The following is a 13,356-nucleotide window of genomic DNA, read 5'->3' on the forward strand; positions in this document are numbered from 1 at the left end:
AATGGACAGAAAGAAAAGAAAAAGTTAACTCAATATTTTCACTTTTAGTATTTCAAGAAAATATTTAATAGCAAATAGGAAGAAGATATTAAGAAAATCGGAAAGAAAAGAGAAAAAAAAAATTGAAGAATAAAAATATTTAAATTCATTCATATAGAAAATAAGTTAAATTGTCATTAAAATCTACCGAGAACACTATAATATATATAAATTAACGAGTTTAAATATTTAATTAAATAAAACATAACTTAGATACAGAAATTAAAAAAATTAAACAACTAAATATATAATTTTATTTTTCTTTTTAATTTTTATGAGGGAGTGCTGAATTTGGTCGTATTAGCGGCAGGGGCAACAATAATCAAACTTGAATTTTTCGGCCTTTTGCCATTGGCGCGTGTTACAGATTGCGACCCGTAATCTAACCAAGACCAAAAATGCCCTAGCAATTAGCAATTAGCAACTAGCAACAGAGCCAACAAAAAAATCTTTTGAAATACCTAATCGAGATTTTACTTGGATCGTATCCTACCTAACTCACTAATTGCTCGTTAGCATTAACAATAAATTATTGTTTAGAATATGAGCTTCTATTGGAAATTATACATGGGTCTAGAATGTTTGTTAAGGCATATCTACAGTTGGAAGTAAATTGATTTGTGTGGCAAAACAAAACAATTACATTCAAGTAAAGAGTAATGAATAAATACTAATCATATCAGTTTGGTGTATAAATAAAACATAGACTAAAAGTTTTCCATCGACTATAACAAAGCCAATGAAAAAGTAATTACAGAGTATTTTCTGCGTGACACTGCTTAAAAAGAATCCAAACTGTGGATGAAATGGTACCAAAGATCAATGACATCAATGAACTACATTCTTTTTGAGCTTATGAATTCACAATTAAGAGGCAGATATCCCTAGTGAAATACAGCGAATACATGCACTTATTTCAGATGTATGGAGAACAAATAAGAGGGTAAAAACTTTTGCATCTATATTAATCTGTACAACACATAAATAGTACAACAAAGATTACATATGCTTACAAGATGGTTAAGACAGCAAGGATTGCAAAAGCATCTTCTGTGAAATTGAAGTATCTATAAGTCCACCGGAACCCTTTGCCACAGGAAAAACCGACAACCTAATACACGTTGCTTTCAAGGCATCAATTTAAAAATCACAAAGTTGAATTTGCATGGTACGTCAATACTCTATCAGGATCATTTCTATGCCCCAAACAGAGAATATTCTTTCACGGTGCATCAATTTCCCTAAGCAGAAGGAACAAGTCCTTGGCAGTCTTTTGTTATCCAAAGACCAAGAGATCATCAGAGTATTTCATTTTCGCATGAAATCAAATGTCCCCAAATAACGTAACTAACTCACCTCTTAAGGATTCTGGAGTGTTAATCATTGTAAGAGCTCAGAGCAGCTACAACTGATCCTGTTGTTGCAATCGTTGATGCTACATCTGGATAATCTTTCCAAGATGTTGTGACCTTGAGAGAAGGACACAACCAACTTTTAATGGAATCCACAAAGGAGCTTGGTTCAAAGTTCAGAATGGCTTCCCAATCCACCTGTATCCCTTTCGGAATTTTCCCCTCAAACTCCATATTAGCAGCAAGAAGTAATCCAAGCAAAACTATGAATCCGACAGCAGCAGAACCTCTAGATAGCGGCATAAAGTTATACCTGGAAAGCAATCCCATTTATAAACATATAGATTAAGTATGGTTTTTGAAAAGAAACCAACTATTTCATGAATTGGAAGGCCTTCGCTATACCAGTAGTATGTCATCCTTAAAATTGTGTCTCTAACATTCTCAAGCACATCAAGGTCAGTGGACCCATAAGTTTCACCACAGTAAGCATTGCATACAGCCTGTGAATAAAAGTTTGACACTGTTAGTAATAGCTAGAAAAACTGAGATTCAAATTCTGGCACATTGCAGGTTAGCAGCAACGAGGCAAAGGTAAATATGCTAATAATCCAAAAAGAAGAAAGGTATATATTATCAGGTGGTTGCTTCCTCGTTATCGGTTAATCTATGGATAAGAGATTCATACACTTTATCACAAAACACCATCGACTTGAATGTATCAAGTTCTTGTATTGCATATCATGTTAAATGGTTAGTAAATCAAAAGATAATATTGAGCATTGACGCTAGAGCAGATACACAGAACCTAAATTGAATGATTTAAAAGGCTTTTAGAACTATTCCAAGGAAGCATTGACACCAAATAAAAACTCACATGATGAACCAGATACCCAAAACTATCACATTTTAAGTATTAAATTACCCACTTAGCTTAAAAGATTAACCACATAAGTGCTCCAAAAAGTGACAACACCAAACAGATATAAAGTGATATAGACAGTAGCTTCTATTCCATCAACAAAGGTAATTCTTCTTCTGATATTATTTTCAACCAATTATAAAAGCAACAGAAAAATGTTTTAAGTAGCATCAAAATAATTATACTGAAGATACAGTTGGGAGGGAAATTTCACCTACATTAGCAAATTAGAATTAAGTGTAGCTAACAAATACGATCTAGTATAGGGTTATATCTTGAGAATTTTATCAACTTACTTCCCATGCCATTGCCATTTCAGCATCAAACTCATCCCATCTAGGAGGCGTACATGGTGTTCTAATTGCAAAATCAAATCCATGCTCACCCCTGGAAGAATCATTTGAAATTTGACCATGCCGGAAAAGAAAAGGGTTGCATAAGAATGTTATTAAGGAAATAAATGTAGGAATAAGGGGAAAAGAAAGAAAGAAAACAAACAGGAGAATTGATTAAGACTTACATTTTCATCAGGGTAATCCTTGTCCCTTCAAGCCGCTTCCTGAAAAGTGTACAAACAGCCAGGAATAATGTCATCACATAAACTCTATCCACATTCATTTTATATTGAAAAGAGAAATACCCTTCAATTACAGTACTGTTGCACCATGTAGCCAACCAGAAGTCCTCACCAATCACTTTGTAAAGCTCAGAACAAGTTTTAGCATCCATGATCTGCATGTTCCATATAAAAGTTAGCAATGTAGCTAAACCTTTTTCTTTCAGAATGCATGGGATAGCATTGGTTTAACCTTATACCAAACTAATAATACCATATTATTGAAAAAGGTTCACATGTATTCAATGTGCAATGGGACAATATTTTTAATAAAGAAGAGAAGAACCAAAAAGCTCTTGTCAGCAGACTACAACACGTGGCCACAATATAGAAACATGTGGATCTATCCTAGAACATCCAGTGAAGGAAGATATATATATATATATATATATCAAACACAAGTAAACTACCCACATCTCGTAATTTCTCATCTTTGGATATATCAATGACTTCATCTGCCTTGCTGTGCACATACAGTTTATCCTTCATGATGGTCTTTGCAGCATCTAATGTTCTGCAGCATTAACAGTATATGAGCATTTTAAAATATCGTTGATCTAAATCAGAACCAAACTAGGTTTTACCTTTCATAGTTCATGTAGTATCGAACAACTTTAGCTTGTCCAAGAATCAATGGCGTTTGAGACCCGAATCCAGTATTGAACTCCTCACTGAATTGCACGTATACACAAATTTAGGCAAAAAGAATAATTAAAGCAACTTAAAGCAGTTATCAATCATTCATCTGACACATCTAAGAATGCACAAACTCTTCCAAAACACTGCCAATCAGAAATTCTAGGGCTAGGTACGGCATAGAATTCCCAGGTTCTACAATATTAATAATTTGATAGAGGTTGAATCCAGGCCTGAGCTGCTCAGTTGTGTAAACACTTGAGACAATTTAATTATAATTAATTGATAGTGGTAGTCAAATTGAAACCATCCTAACAATGAGTATGCTAACTAAATGGATTAAAAAGTGCATCCTTGATATTACATAAACAACATCATAAGTATAACAGATGCAACAGAACACACATCTTGAGACATTCTAAATTCTGGACCAAATAATAAAGTACCTGCTAAAAACCATCTATTTTATAACTAGGATAGACTGTTGCTTATAACATTTTGAAAATGGTAACATCCTACTCATTTTGATGGGTTAAAGTTAAGATCATGAACTTGGTTTACCGCCTTAACTTGTTAACCCACACCACTGGGTCACAGGGTTCAGAAATTTGTCTCCATTTGACAGCCAAAGAATAAACATCTTGCCATGATATCATATGACGACCAGATGATCTCTCCTCTGAAATCCCATATGAAGTTGATGTTTCTGAAGAATTGCTACTACAACCAGCACCACCTCTATTCTGACTGGGCATGTTAATTCTTCTCCGAGTTTTCTTGCCATATTTTGACATGCTTTTATTAGAATGTTTCCATTCAGCTTGCAAAGAACGCCATGCTTTTGAGACCTTTTGTGCAATTTCAATAGCAGCTAATCCTGCCATTCGATGCTGAAACATAAACAGCAGATGGATCATATTACTAGATGTAAACTACAACAAGAAAAGAAAGCAAAATTATGTTCACTCCTACAGTTTAAACTTGGGTGGGCCTTGAACTCACTCAGTATAGAATGCAAAAACAGATCGAGTAAGAGAGAGTTATTAAGATTAGTCAGAATAACAATTTGTTCTTAGAATAAATCACCTGACGCCTGTTGGGTAAGAAGCCAGGACAATCATATTGGATCTTCTTGCCGATTGAATCTGCAGCCATTAGAAGAGCTGTCTTTTGCTTTGTAATAACAAAATCTTGCTTTCTCAGCTTACCCCTTTTCAGAGAATCGCGAAGAGGAGGTTGTCTGTACACCTTTTCGCACACATTCTTGGGGTGCAACCTTTTGCACCAGTACTCCTGTAGATATCATTGTGACATGCACACAAAATAAATATGCAAGAGAAACAGAAGTATTAACCCTCCAGATGATGATGCATAGTAATTAATTTCATATTACAAAAGATGTGATTGTTTCTGCAGCAAAAGTCTTTATGAGATTACAGTTTAACTCAAAATATCAAAAGAAATCTTTTAAGAATTCTCAAGCAAGTGCTTGAAGTAATTCTGTTATGGCAGGAGCCAAAAACAATGCATGAAAATAAATGTATAAGAAAAGTCCTTTTATTGTCTTTCTTCTTAATTATTACCTTGAAGAGAGGATCAATATCTCCATCAATATCAAACCAACAGAATTCACTGTTGATCTTGGAAGCTGTATATAAAGCAAGTTCCTTCTGCAAAGATCAAAAAATGAACTTTAGAAACCTTTCCATGATAGCCAGAATCAGCCATGCATCTTCTTGGACTCAAGTCTCAACAGAGATCATCTTCTTGTTGGTCTATTGCACAGTGGATCTATCAAAATTTTAGTGAAACTATCATGTGATAACAAAAGTTGCAAACCAATATCTTATTAAATTCTATCAAGGAAAGGCAAAACTCATATGGAAAAATGTTTTAGAGCATGTTAGGGGAAAGGTATAAATCAATCTACATATGGATTATTTCCTGCTTCCATACATGAATTGAAGACGATAAATGTTCGGAAAAGAAGAGAAAAATGTGGAACATCTCCAACAAGCTAAAATATCCTGGATCAAGACAAACCTGATAGAAAGCTAAGCATTGAAGTACAAACTTCTCCATCGAGTCCAGTTCCATATCTAGTGTCGCATCATAATCCTTCACCTGTGACCATCAAATAGAATTAATGCAAACAGCTATGTAATGGTGGATGATGTGCAATGCACATATAAACCAACAAAACAAGTAGTTTTATGTATAACTAATTACCGCCTCTCCATATTCTCCAATAGCATGATAGCAGGATGCTCGTAAATACAAGCACTCTATGTTTGAGTTTTCAATGCTCAAGCCAAGTGATAATTCCTTGATAGCCTTCCTGCAAAAATAAAGTAAACTAATCATTTAGATCTTGTAACTACTATATAAGAAATGCCAAACAAGAAATAGTGTTAAATAAACAAACAAATTATGAAACATCGGAGAGTTACATATCAGATTTTTACATAAAGCTTATTGCAGGAAAATTATTTTAGCTCTAATCAGATGCTACGATGGGTTATTGGAAATTTTTAATTGCATATAAGATCCAAAAAGGATGATATAAATTTTCCCAAGCAATTGGCCGTTTAACTGAAAAATGAGCCAGAAATTATTACTATATAAAAAGCCACATATTTAAAGAACCAAGTGAGCAGGTAAAGTTTTTCCTTCACCGTCGCACAATAGGAAATAGCATATACATGTCTGCAATTTCAACCACTAGGATGGAAAACTTATGAAAGCTGGGAATTTTCTATTGTACAGTGTATTGATCATTATATGACATCTTTAAAATGTGCATATACCTAAAATGAGTAATTGAGACAGATGAGCAACTCTATTTTAAAAATAGAAAACTAAATGCATCCATGGTCTTACAGTTGAATGGCAAAGTATTCATTTAATGAAACCCCAAATAACTAGGATGATTATGATAATTTAATATTTGTTAATAATTGTTCTAATAAGATGCAATTTCAAAATAATCGCCTAAGGAATCCAGCATTTTTCGGTTTCCCATAAGTTATTCAGACTTCATTCACCTTTACGAATAACCAAAAAGTGATATTGGGCAAGCACAAAATAACCTGTTGATAGAAGATTAAGCAATTGATATTATGTAAAATAATGGAAATCAACAAGGCCATGCTATAGTATCCTAATTAAGTTAAATAAGTACGTAAAGATTTATTATAAAGAAAAAATCAACCAGATGGAATGAAGGATTCAATCCATATACGACCCCGTTAATTTGGGAATAAAGATTACTTGAGTTGAGTTCAGAATAGAGAAATCAACAATTTGAAAGAACATACCTGTGCTCTCCCATTCCATGCAGCAGCAGCCCATGCAAATGATAAGCTTTTGCAAACCTATTAAAAGATGTCAAACTATTGGTCATAACTCAACTAGCAAAAGTATGCATCACAATCAAGAATCAAAAAATTACCAACTATTTTTCAAAGTCAAGCAAAGAAGAGGGCATCAAAATCAGAATCACATACCAGCACATTAGCATTAATATTCAGAATAAGAAAAAAATTATGCAGTATGATGACAATTACCTTGCGTCAATTTGGAGAACTTGTTTAATGCATTCAAAAGCTTTGGTCAAGTTTGCTAAATCTTGGTAGAACTGCCAACAATACACATTGCAATAAAGGTTAATAACAGAGCTTTTCACGTAATGAAAACTTGTCATCCTGACTAGAAAATGTGCATGAATAGTTGCTAAGAATGTAACTATAAAATACTAGTGAGAAGCTGAACCTACTTAATTTATATTTGTTTTCATCAAATGGATTAAGGAAGGAAGCTAATACGAATTGTCATTATTCTTGCAAATCCTGTTGGGGATGCTAAAATAAAATTTTTCAATGGGAAAACCATTTCCTTCAGCTTTAAGTACCTTGACTAAGCCACAAGCAATAGTGCAACTTATTGGTGTTCTAAATGTTGAATGAATAAAGCTTGAAAGGACATGTTCAACATAAAGCCATCAAGATTTAGAAAGACATATTTTGGCATCTCTCCATGCCCTAGAGCCCAAAGCAGATTTAAATAATCAGTTACACAACATTGGTTGTGAGGCTTGGTTACATGACACACCAACCAAGAGAATGGTGATACTACATGCATACACAGATGTAGAAGCAACCTCATGCAAGAGCATGGTTTTTCAATTCTATCTCTATTATAACTTTCATTAACACCCTTAACATAAAATTAAATATGTATATTTCTAATATTTTGGTAACACAAGCTTCTCTATCCGCTTCTCTCTCTCATTGTTAATAATAATGATTTTTTAATTTGCTTCTATTTCCTCTTATTTGATAATGAGATCATTAAAACACATTTTTCATAAAAAAAAGGATCATACAATATTCAAAGCAAAGCTTCAATTACTGTAAATTTGCATCTTAACATGAATGCTTGTTAAGTGTATAAAAATAAAATACCCCACAAATCATTTGCGTGTTTTTGCTTATGTGTGAAAAAAATAATGCTTTATTAGTACAATCCGTTGACATCAACAGAAATATAAAAGTTCCTAAGAAACCAAAATGTTTTCATTACCCAAAACCCAAATAATTGCACAGGTACCTGGGTTAAATGAGCCCATCCCTCGAGGAAACTCCGATCAAGTTGGATAGATTTTAAATGCGCCTCCTCAGCCTTTTTGTATTCGCCAGTTGAAGATAGTGCCAAACCCTATTATATAAATGATTACTCAGTCCACATAGAAGTCCCAAAACATCCATGGGATATAAAAATGCAAACTTATAAACAAATAGAATGAGGAATGTTTTAGATGTTCAGGACTGACTAAATATGTGTAGGCAGACTTGTTATCCTTATCAAGCTTCACACATGCAGACAGATCTTGAACAGCAGCATCAAAATCCTTAAACTTGAAATTAACAATTCCTGCATTATTAGTCATTCTGTTAATAACTTATTTAGTCAAGGGGTAGCCATTGTGTTTTTTCTTTCTTTCAGAGTAGATATTTTTTATTTTTTTCAACAAGTCCGTCAATTAGATCACAGAATATGTATCACCAATAGCTTGCAACTACTGCAATATCATGATAATAAAACTAGAATTGAAGCCAATTATAATATTACATTTAACATCAAAACTACCACCACTTTTAACACCAGGGAAGTACAGAAAGATGGAAATGATCATAAGTAACAAAATTTTCCAGTTTAATCCCCACAAAGATGCATTTCTTACAAGATTAGCTAATTAGACAGGAGAGTGGAGATAAGAAGCAGAAGAATATATTGTCCTATCAGAATGAAAGTGTTGACTAAATGTTGACATACAATGAAAAACCTATATTAAAGAAACTTACCTCTTTCATGTAAAATATCTGCTGAGTTTGGTTCAAACTCTAATGCCTTGGTCAAATCATGGATGGCCTGCTATGAAGAGGCAACAAAAGTTATCACAAAGGTGATTCGGTGTTAGTGCATTCAAAGAACTAAGGAATTGCAGTTGCTTCAGGAATATAAAGAATATCTAGAAGAAAAGAGTAACCACTAAAACACTCAGTCATAATTTCATAGGTAAGAACATACACCAACGCTGATGGTATTCTTTCCCGTTTGCTCAGTGCTTTCTTCTTGCCCCATAAAATAAAAAATTTACAAAAGTTCAGTTTTCGCATGCAAAATCAAAGCTGTAGCATATATGGACAAAAGAAAACCCTTCATCTATAAAATGATAGGAAACTGCACCATCATTCTCTGGCAGAACTTAATAAGTACCATGATTTAAAACCAAGAAGGGAAAACTATAGCCAAATCCAATAAAGATGAAGTCCTCATTTGTGTTATAAGAGTCTCTGATGAATAGTTCAAACTATTCTCACCTCTATGGATTCCCCCAAGGCAGCTCGGGCTTGCCCTCTTCTCTTCCACGCCTCACCAGCTAATGGATTTGATTGAATAGCCTGAGACATCAATCATGTAAAGCACTTACAAGATAACACAGGAATCTATTCACATGTGTCTTAAAATTAAGAATCTAAATACCTTTGAGAAATCAGCAATAGCAGCTTCCAGTTCCCGTTGAAATGCATGTGCTGTCCCTCTACCTATTAGTGCCTCGGGATAAGTGGGATCCTCTGTCAGTATCTGAACAAAAACCACTTAGAAGACCCCAAGCTTTCCATAAACAAATGGATGTACATAGGACTATCAGAATGAAGCATGCGTCTCACAATACCTGATCAAAGATAGATATGGCAGATGCATATTTTCCTTCGTTAACCTGCAAGAAAACGGCTTATACTGTCAAACAGAATGTAAGGCATAGAAGATTAACAGTATCAAAACAAAACAAGAAAAAAGAAACAGTAGCTTGCAGAAGTAGCAAGTGAAAATAACAGACCTGTGCTATCCCCCTTGACAGCCGGAAATCTACAGTTATGGATTTGGTCTTTGAAATCCTAGTTACAGAGAACTTTTTACTTTTCTTGGTTTCATCACCCGCTTCATTAGGTATGTCAGTTTTATTACTCAACTTGACACGAATATCACTCGTATCACCTGAGCTGATAGATATAGTAGATGATTTACTTGATGGTACTGATGTATCGCTCAAGACATTACAGGATTCAGAATCACTAATTTTATCAATAAAGTTATGTGTTCCATTCTTATCAGTCTTTACATCCCCTTCAGCTTTTCTGCTCAAGTAATTTTGTATGGCACAGTTATCCCCAGAATTGCAGCAGATCTTATATGTATCTCTTGACTCATTGTGCAGTTTGGATTTATCACCTAATTTATCGTGATTTGTACAAACATCATCTGATTTTCCATTCATATGAGGTCTACATTCAGGTATAGTGATAGGTGACTCCCCTCCAGCTTTATCTCTTATCACATTCATCGCATCAAAATTACCCCCAAATTTGCTACAGATCTCAGATCCATCTCCAGACTCCCTGCAGGAATTGGAGATATCACTCAATTGATCTCGGTTCTTAGAGGCTTCATTTGATTTTCCATTTGTATGAGTTGCAAATTCAGTTGTATTCATGGGTGTAGATTCTGTCACATGGTCCCTAAGACCAATGTTTCTCTCTTGTTTTGCAAACTTGAGAAGCTCTTCGAGTTCCAGCAATTGTTTCAGATCTGCAGACTGGCGCAAAGCATGTTCGTAGCCTTGTTGCCACACCAAAAGAGCATCATCTTTCCTTCCCAAAGATGAAAATGCACGACCTACATAAAAATGGTACAAGCTAAGATCAGGAGAGAATCCACAAGCTCCCAATGAAAAGACCAATCCATATATTGTCTCAGTTTGAGCTAAATATGAGCAGTTTATGACTAGATGCCTCGTGATTCTACATTGAAGACAATGTGGGAAGACAATCTAACTTGACCTTTGGTTACTGCTAAACTACAATCTTAGGTGAGAAAGTTCGAATAAGATTATAGTTTCCGTAATAAAACAGGCAATGCAAATTTGTTACCGCAAGTAAAGCAGTAAGTCATTTTTCAATGTTTAATTCACATAGTAAATGGCTGAATCCATTAAACAAGACCCTCAAAAATATTCAGATTTTTGCTATTGAAACCTCCAACCAAAGTCATCTCTTGTTGAGTCCCTTAATTACTGGATTTAATTTTTCTATTAAGTTCGAATTAAACAGAAGCAATATAATTTTGGAATACTAAGGCCATGAATCATCCAATTCAGTCCTATTCAGTTTTAATTCAATAGAAGATCTTTAAGAGAAATAACTTTTCATTTTCAGATGTGAATATCTTTCCCTTTTCTTATAAATTTATTAAAATAAAAATGAAAAGCAAAAAAAATAAAAAGAACAGAAGAAATAGAGAATCCATATAGAAGCACATAAGCACCTGCCCACTGGTTCAATAACCATCACAATTCACAATTTGCCATTTTCAATCAAGTAAGTTAAAACCAAGTGGCAGAATATGAAATCAAACATTCGCATTATCCTTTTGTACTAAAAAGAAAATTATGTTAAGTGCACGGAGATTAATTGAATTCTGTTAAGTTAACTCTCATGTTTGGAAAGTTTATAGTTAATAGAATTCAATTCTTCAACTTATAATATATTTTCTTTTACATTTTAACAAATATGAATATCATGCCGCAAGTCAAGATTTTGCAAGTATTCACTTGCAATGAGTTCTTGCAAATGATTTATTCCAGACAAGGTCTAGAAGATAAATCCAACTGATTTTATGTTGCTAACAGACAAATGAAAAATAACTCATTTTATCACAAAATAAACAGACCCTAATTTTTCAATATTTGTTACCTCCTAATGGACAATTAGTTTTATTTTTGGATATTTAAAAAGAAAAGAAAGGGAAGTAAAGCCTGCATTCCTGGTTATTCTATGGAAGATGTCAAATGACATTTGCCATTACTTACTATCAATTTTTTATTCCATATCCTATACCAGCAGATCAATGTTAATGCATTGCCCAACATTGGAAAAACAAAAGAACCAAAATAGCCAACTAATTCTTGTTGAACTCATTTAAACTTAGATTTTGCTGAATAGATTTTCATTGACAAATTCGTAAAATTATTCAAATCACAAAAGACTAAACAATGTGTAGCAGAATGCGCGAATTGTACATGCATAACTCTCACAAAAGATCCAAAAGAACATAAATACTTTGAAGGAGGAAATGGAAACTAGAAAATCCAGAGCACTTATAATGTGTTTGAGAAGTCAAAAATGCAAGAAATGAATTTTATTTAGTGAATTCTCTCTCTCTCTCTCTCTCTCTCTCTCTCTCACACACACACACACACACAGCATGCAACAAAACTGATCCATAATGGAAGTATATGCTCATTGCAACAGTAGTGCATCAGAGTCATAGAAATGGCTTGAATTGTCAATTTATAGCAACAGTTTTAAGTATTGACTGTAAAAATCTAAATTTAAATAAGTAAAACACATACATTAAAATAGCTGCAAGAAATCTCAAATTCAAAAATAAAAATTAAGACACATATAAAAGTTAAAATAAAAATTTATATGTAAAGATTTAAAACACCTTTGAGAATATAAGCTTGAAGAAGCATAGGATCGAGCTGTAAGGCTTTGTCACAGTCTTTAATCACGTGTTTGTGTAGCTCTAATTGACTGTAACAAAACGCTCTGTTACTGAAATTTAACAAAAAGAAACCAGAAAAAAAATTCACATTAGCAAAAAATTAATTGAAGATCAAGCAGAAAGGTCATAATTGACTTTTTTTCTTTTAAAGAAAATGTACGGACCATATGTCTTGAATGGTGCAGGATTGAGAGAGAAGTGAGTCCAGGACTCGAATAGCTTTAGACCAATCTCGAGAGGCGCAGAGCTTAGCGAGTTCGACTCGCTCCGAGATCGCCGAGGCCATAATCGAGCTCGACTGAGTCGCGAACGAGTTGAATCTTTTTATTTTTCTTTCGGTTTTCTCTGGTGAGGGCGGGTTTTGAAGAGAGAGAAAAAAGAGGAGGGTAGAATAGGAAAAGAGAAAAGAGAATGGACTGTGGAGAAGTGAGAAATCGAACCGTAAAAGGGGTTGTTTGCTACGTGTGATCTGCACGTGTGAGTAAAGGTTTGATTGCTATTGATCAATCATTTCATTTGACCATCATTTTATTAATTTATTTGTTTGGATAATCTAGATCACTACATGTTATAATTCGTTTAGCCATATTTCTTTGTATTACTCCATTCGTTATTAATTTATAATTATTTAATTTTTTATTTATTAAAAGACTAATGAACTG

At 33.8% G+C, this 13,356-nt stretch overlaps 1 protein-coding gene across 2 annotated transcripts; it reads right to left on the reverse strand.

The window, feature by feature from the left end:
* Positions 1-862: 862 nt before the first annotated feature.
* On the reverse strand, positions 863-13,108 carry LOC8285631 (suppressor of RPS4-RLD 1). Of its 2 annotated transcripts, none has more exons than XM_015722822.2 (23): positions 12,859-13,108; positions 12,635-12,744; positions 9,969-10,804; positions 9,804-9,848; positions 9,611-9,712; positions 9,448-9,528; positions 8,929-8,995; positions 8,397-8,497; positions 8,174-8,281; positions 7,132-7,202; positions 6,883-6,939; positions 5,795-5,903; positions 5,609-5,689; positions 5,149-5,235; positions 4,652-4,858; positions 4,127-4,455; positions 3,514-3,600; positions 3,344-3,443; positions 2,954-3,045; positions 2,834-2,872; positions 2,610-2,700; positions 1,797-1,894; positions 863-1,704 (listed from the first exon to the last, which is right to left on the reverse strand). In XM_015722822.2, exons 1-23 carry the CDS (start codon positions 12,978-12,980, stop codon positions 1,416-1,418), a joined length of 3,309 nt encoding a protein of 1,102 aa, XP_015578308.1. In that variant the 5' UTR covers positions 12,981-13,108; the 3' UTR covers positions 863-1,415. The 2 variants fall into 2 exon arrangements, with proteins under 2 accessions (XP_015578308.1, XP_015578307.1); XM_015722821.2 differs by having other exon boundaries at positions 8,929-8,998.
* Between the last annotated feature and the right edge of the window lie 248 nt (positions 13,109-13,356).

This window comes from Ricinus communis, chromosome 7 (assembly GCF_019578655.1).
Source record: "Ricinus communis isolate WT05 ecotype wild-type chromosome 7, ASM1957865v1, whole genome shotgun sequence".
NCBI classification, from domain to species: domain Eukaryota; kingdom Viridiplantae; phylum Streptophyta; class Magnoliopsida; order Malpighiales; family Euphorbiaceae; genus Ricinus; species Ricinus communis.

Coding starts and splice junctions, on each gene's coding strand:
- LOC8285631 (XM_015722821.2), bottom strand. CDS start 12,980: ATGGCCTCGGCGATCTCGGAGCGAGTCGAACTCGCTAAGCTCTGCGCC. Junction 4,859..5,148: donor ATATTGATCCTCTCTTCAAG/GTAATAATTAAG, acceptor TGATATCTACAG/GAGTACTGGTGCAAAAGGTT. Junction 1,895..2,609: donor AAATGGCAATGGCATGGGAA/GTAAGTTGATAA, acceptor TTTTATTCACAG/GCTGTATGCAATGCTTACTG.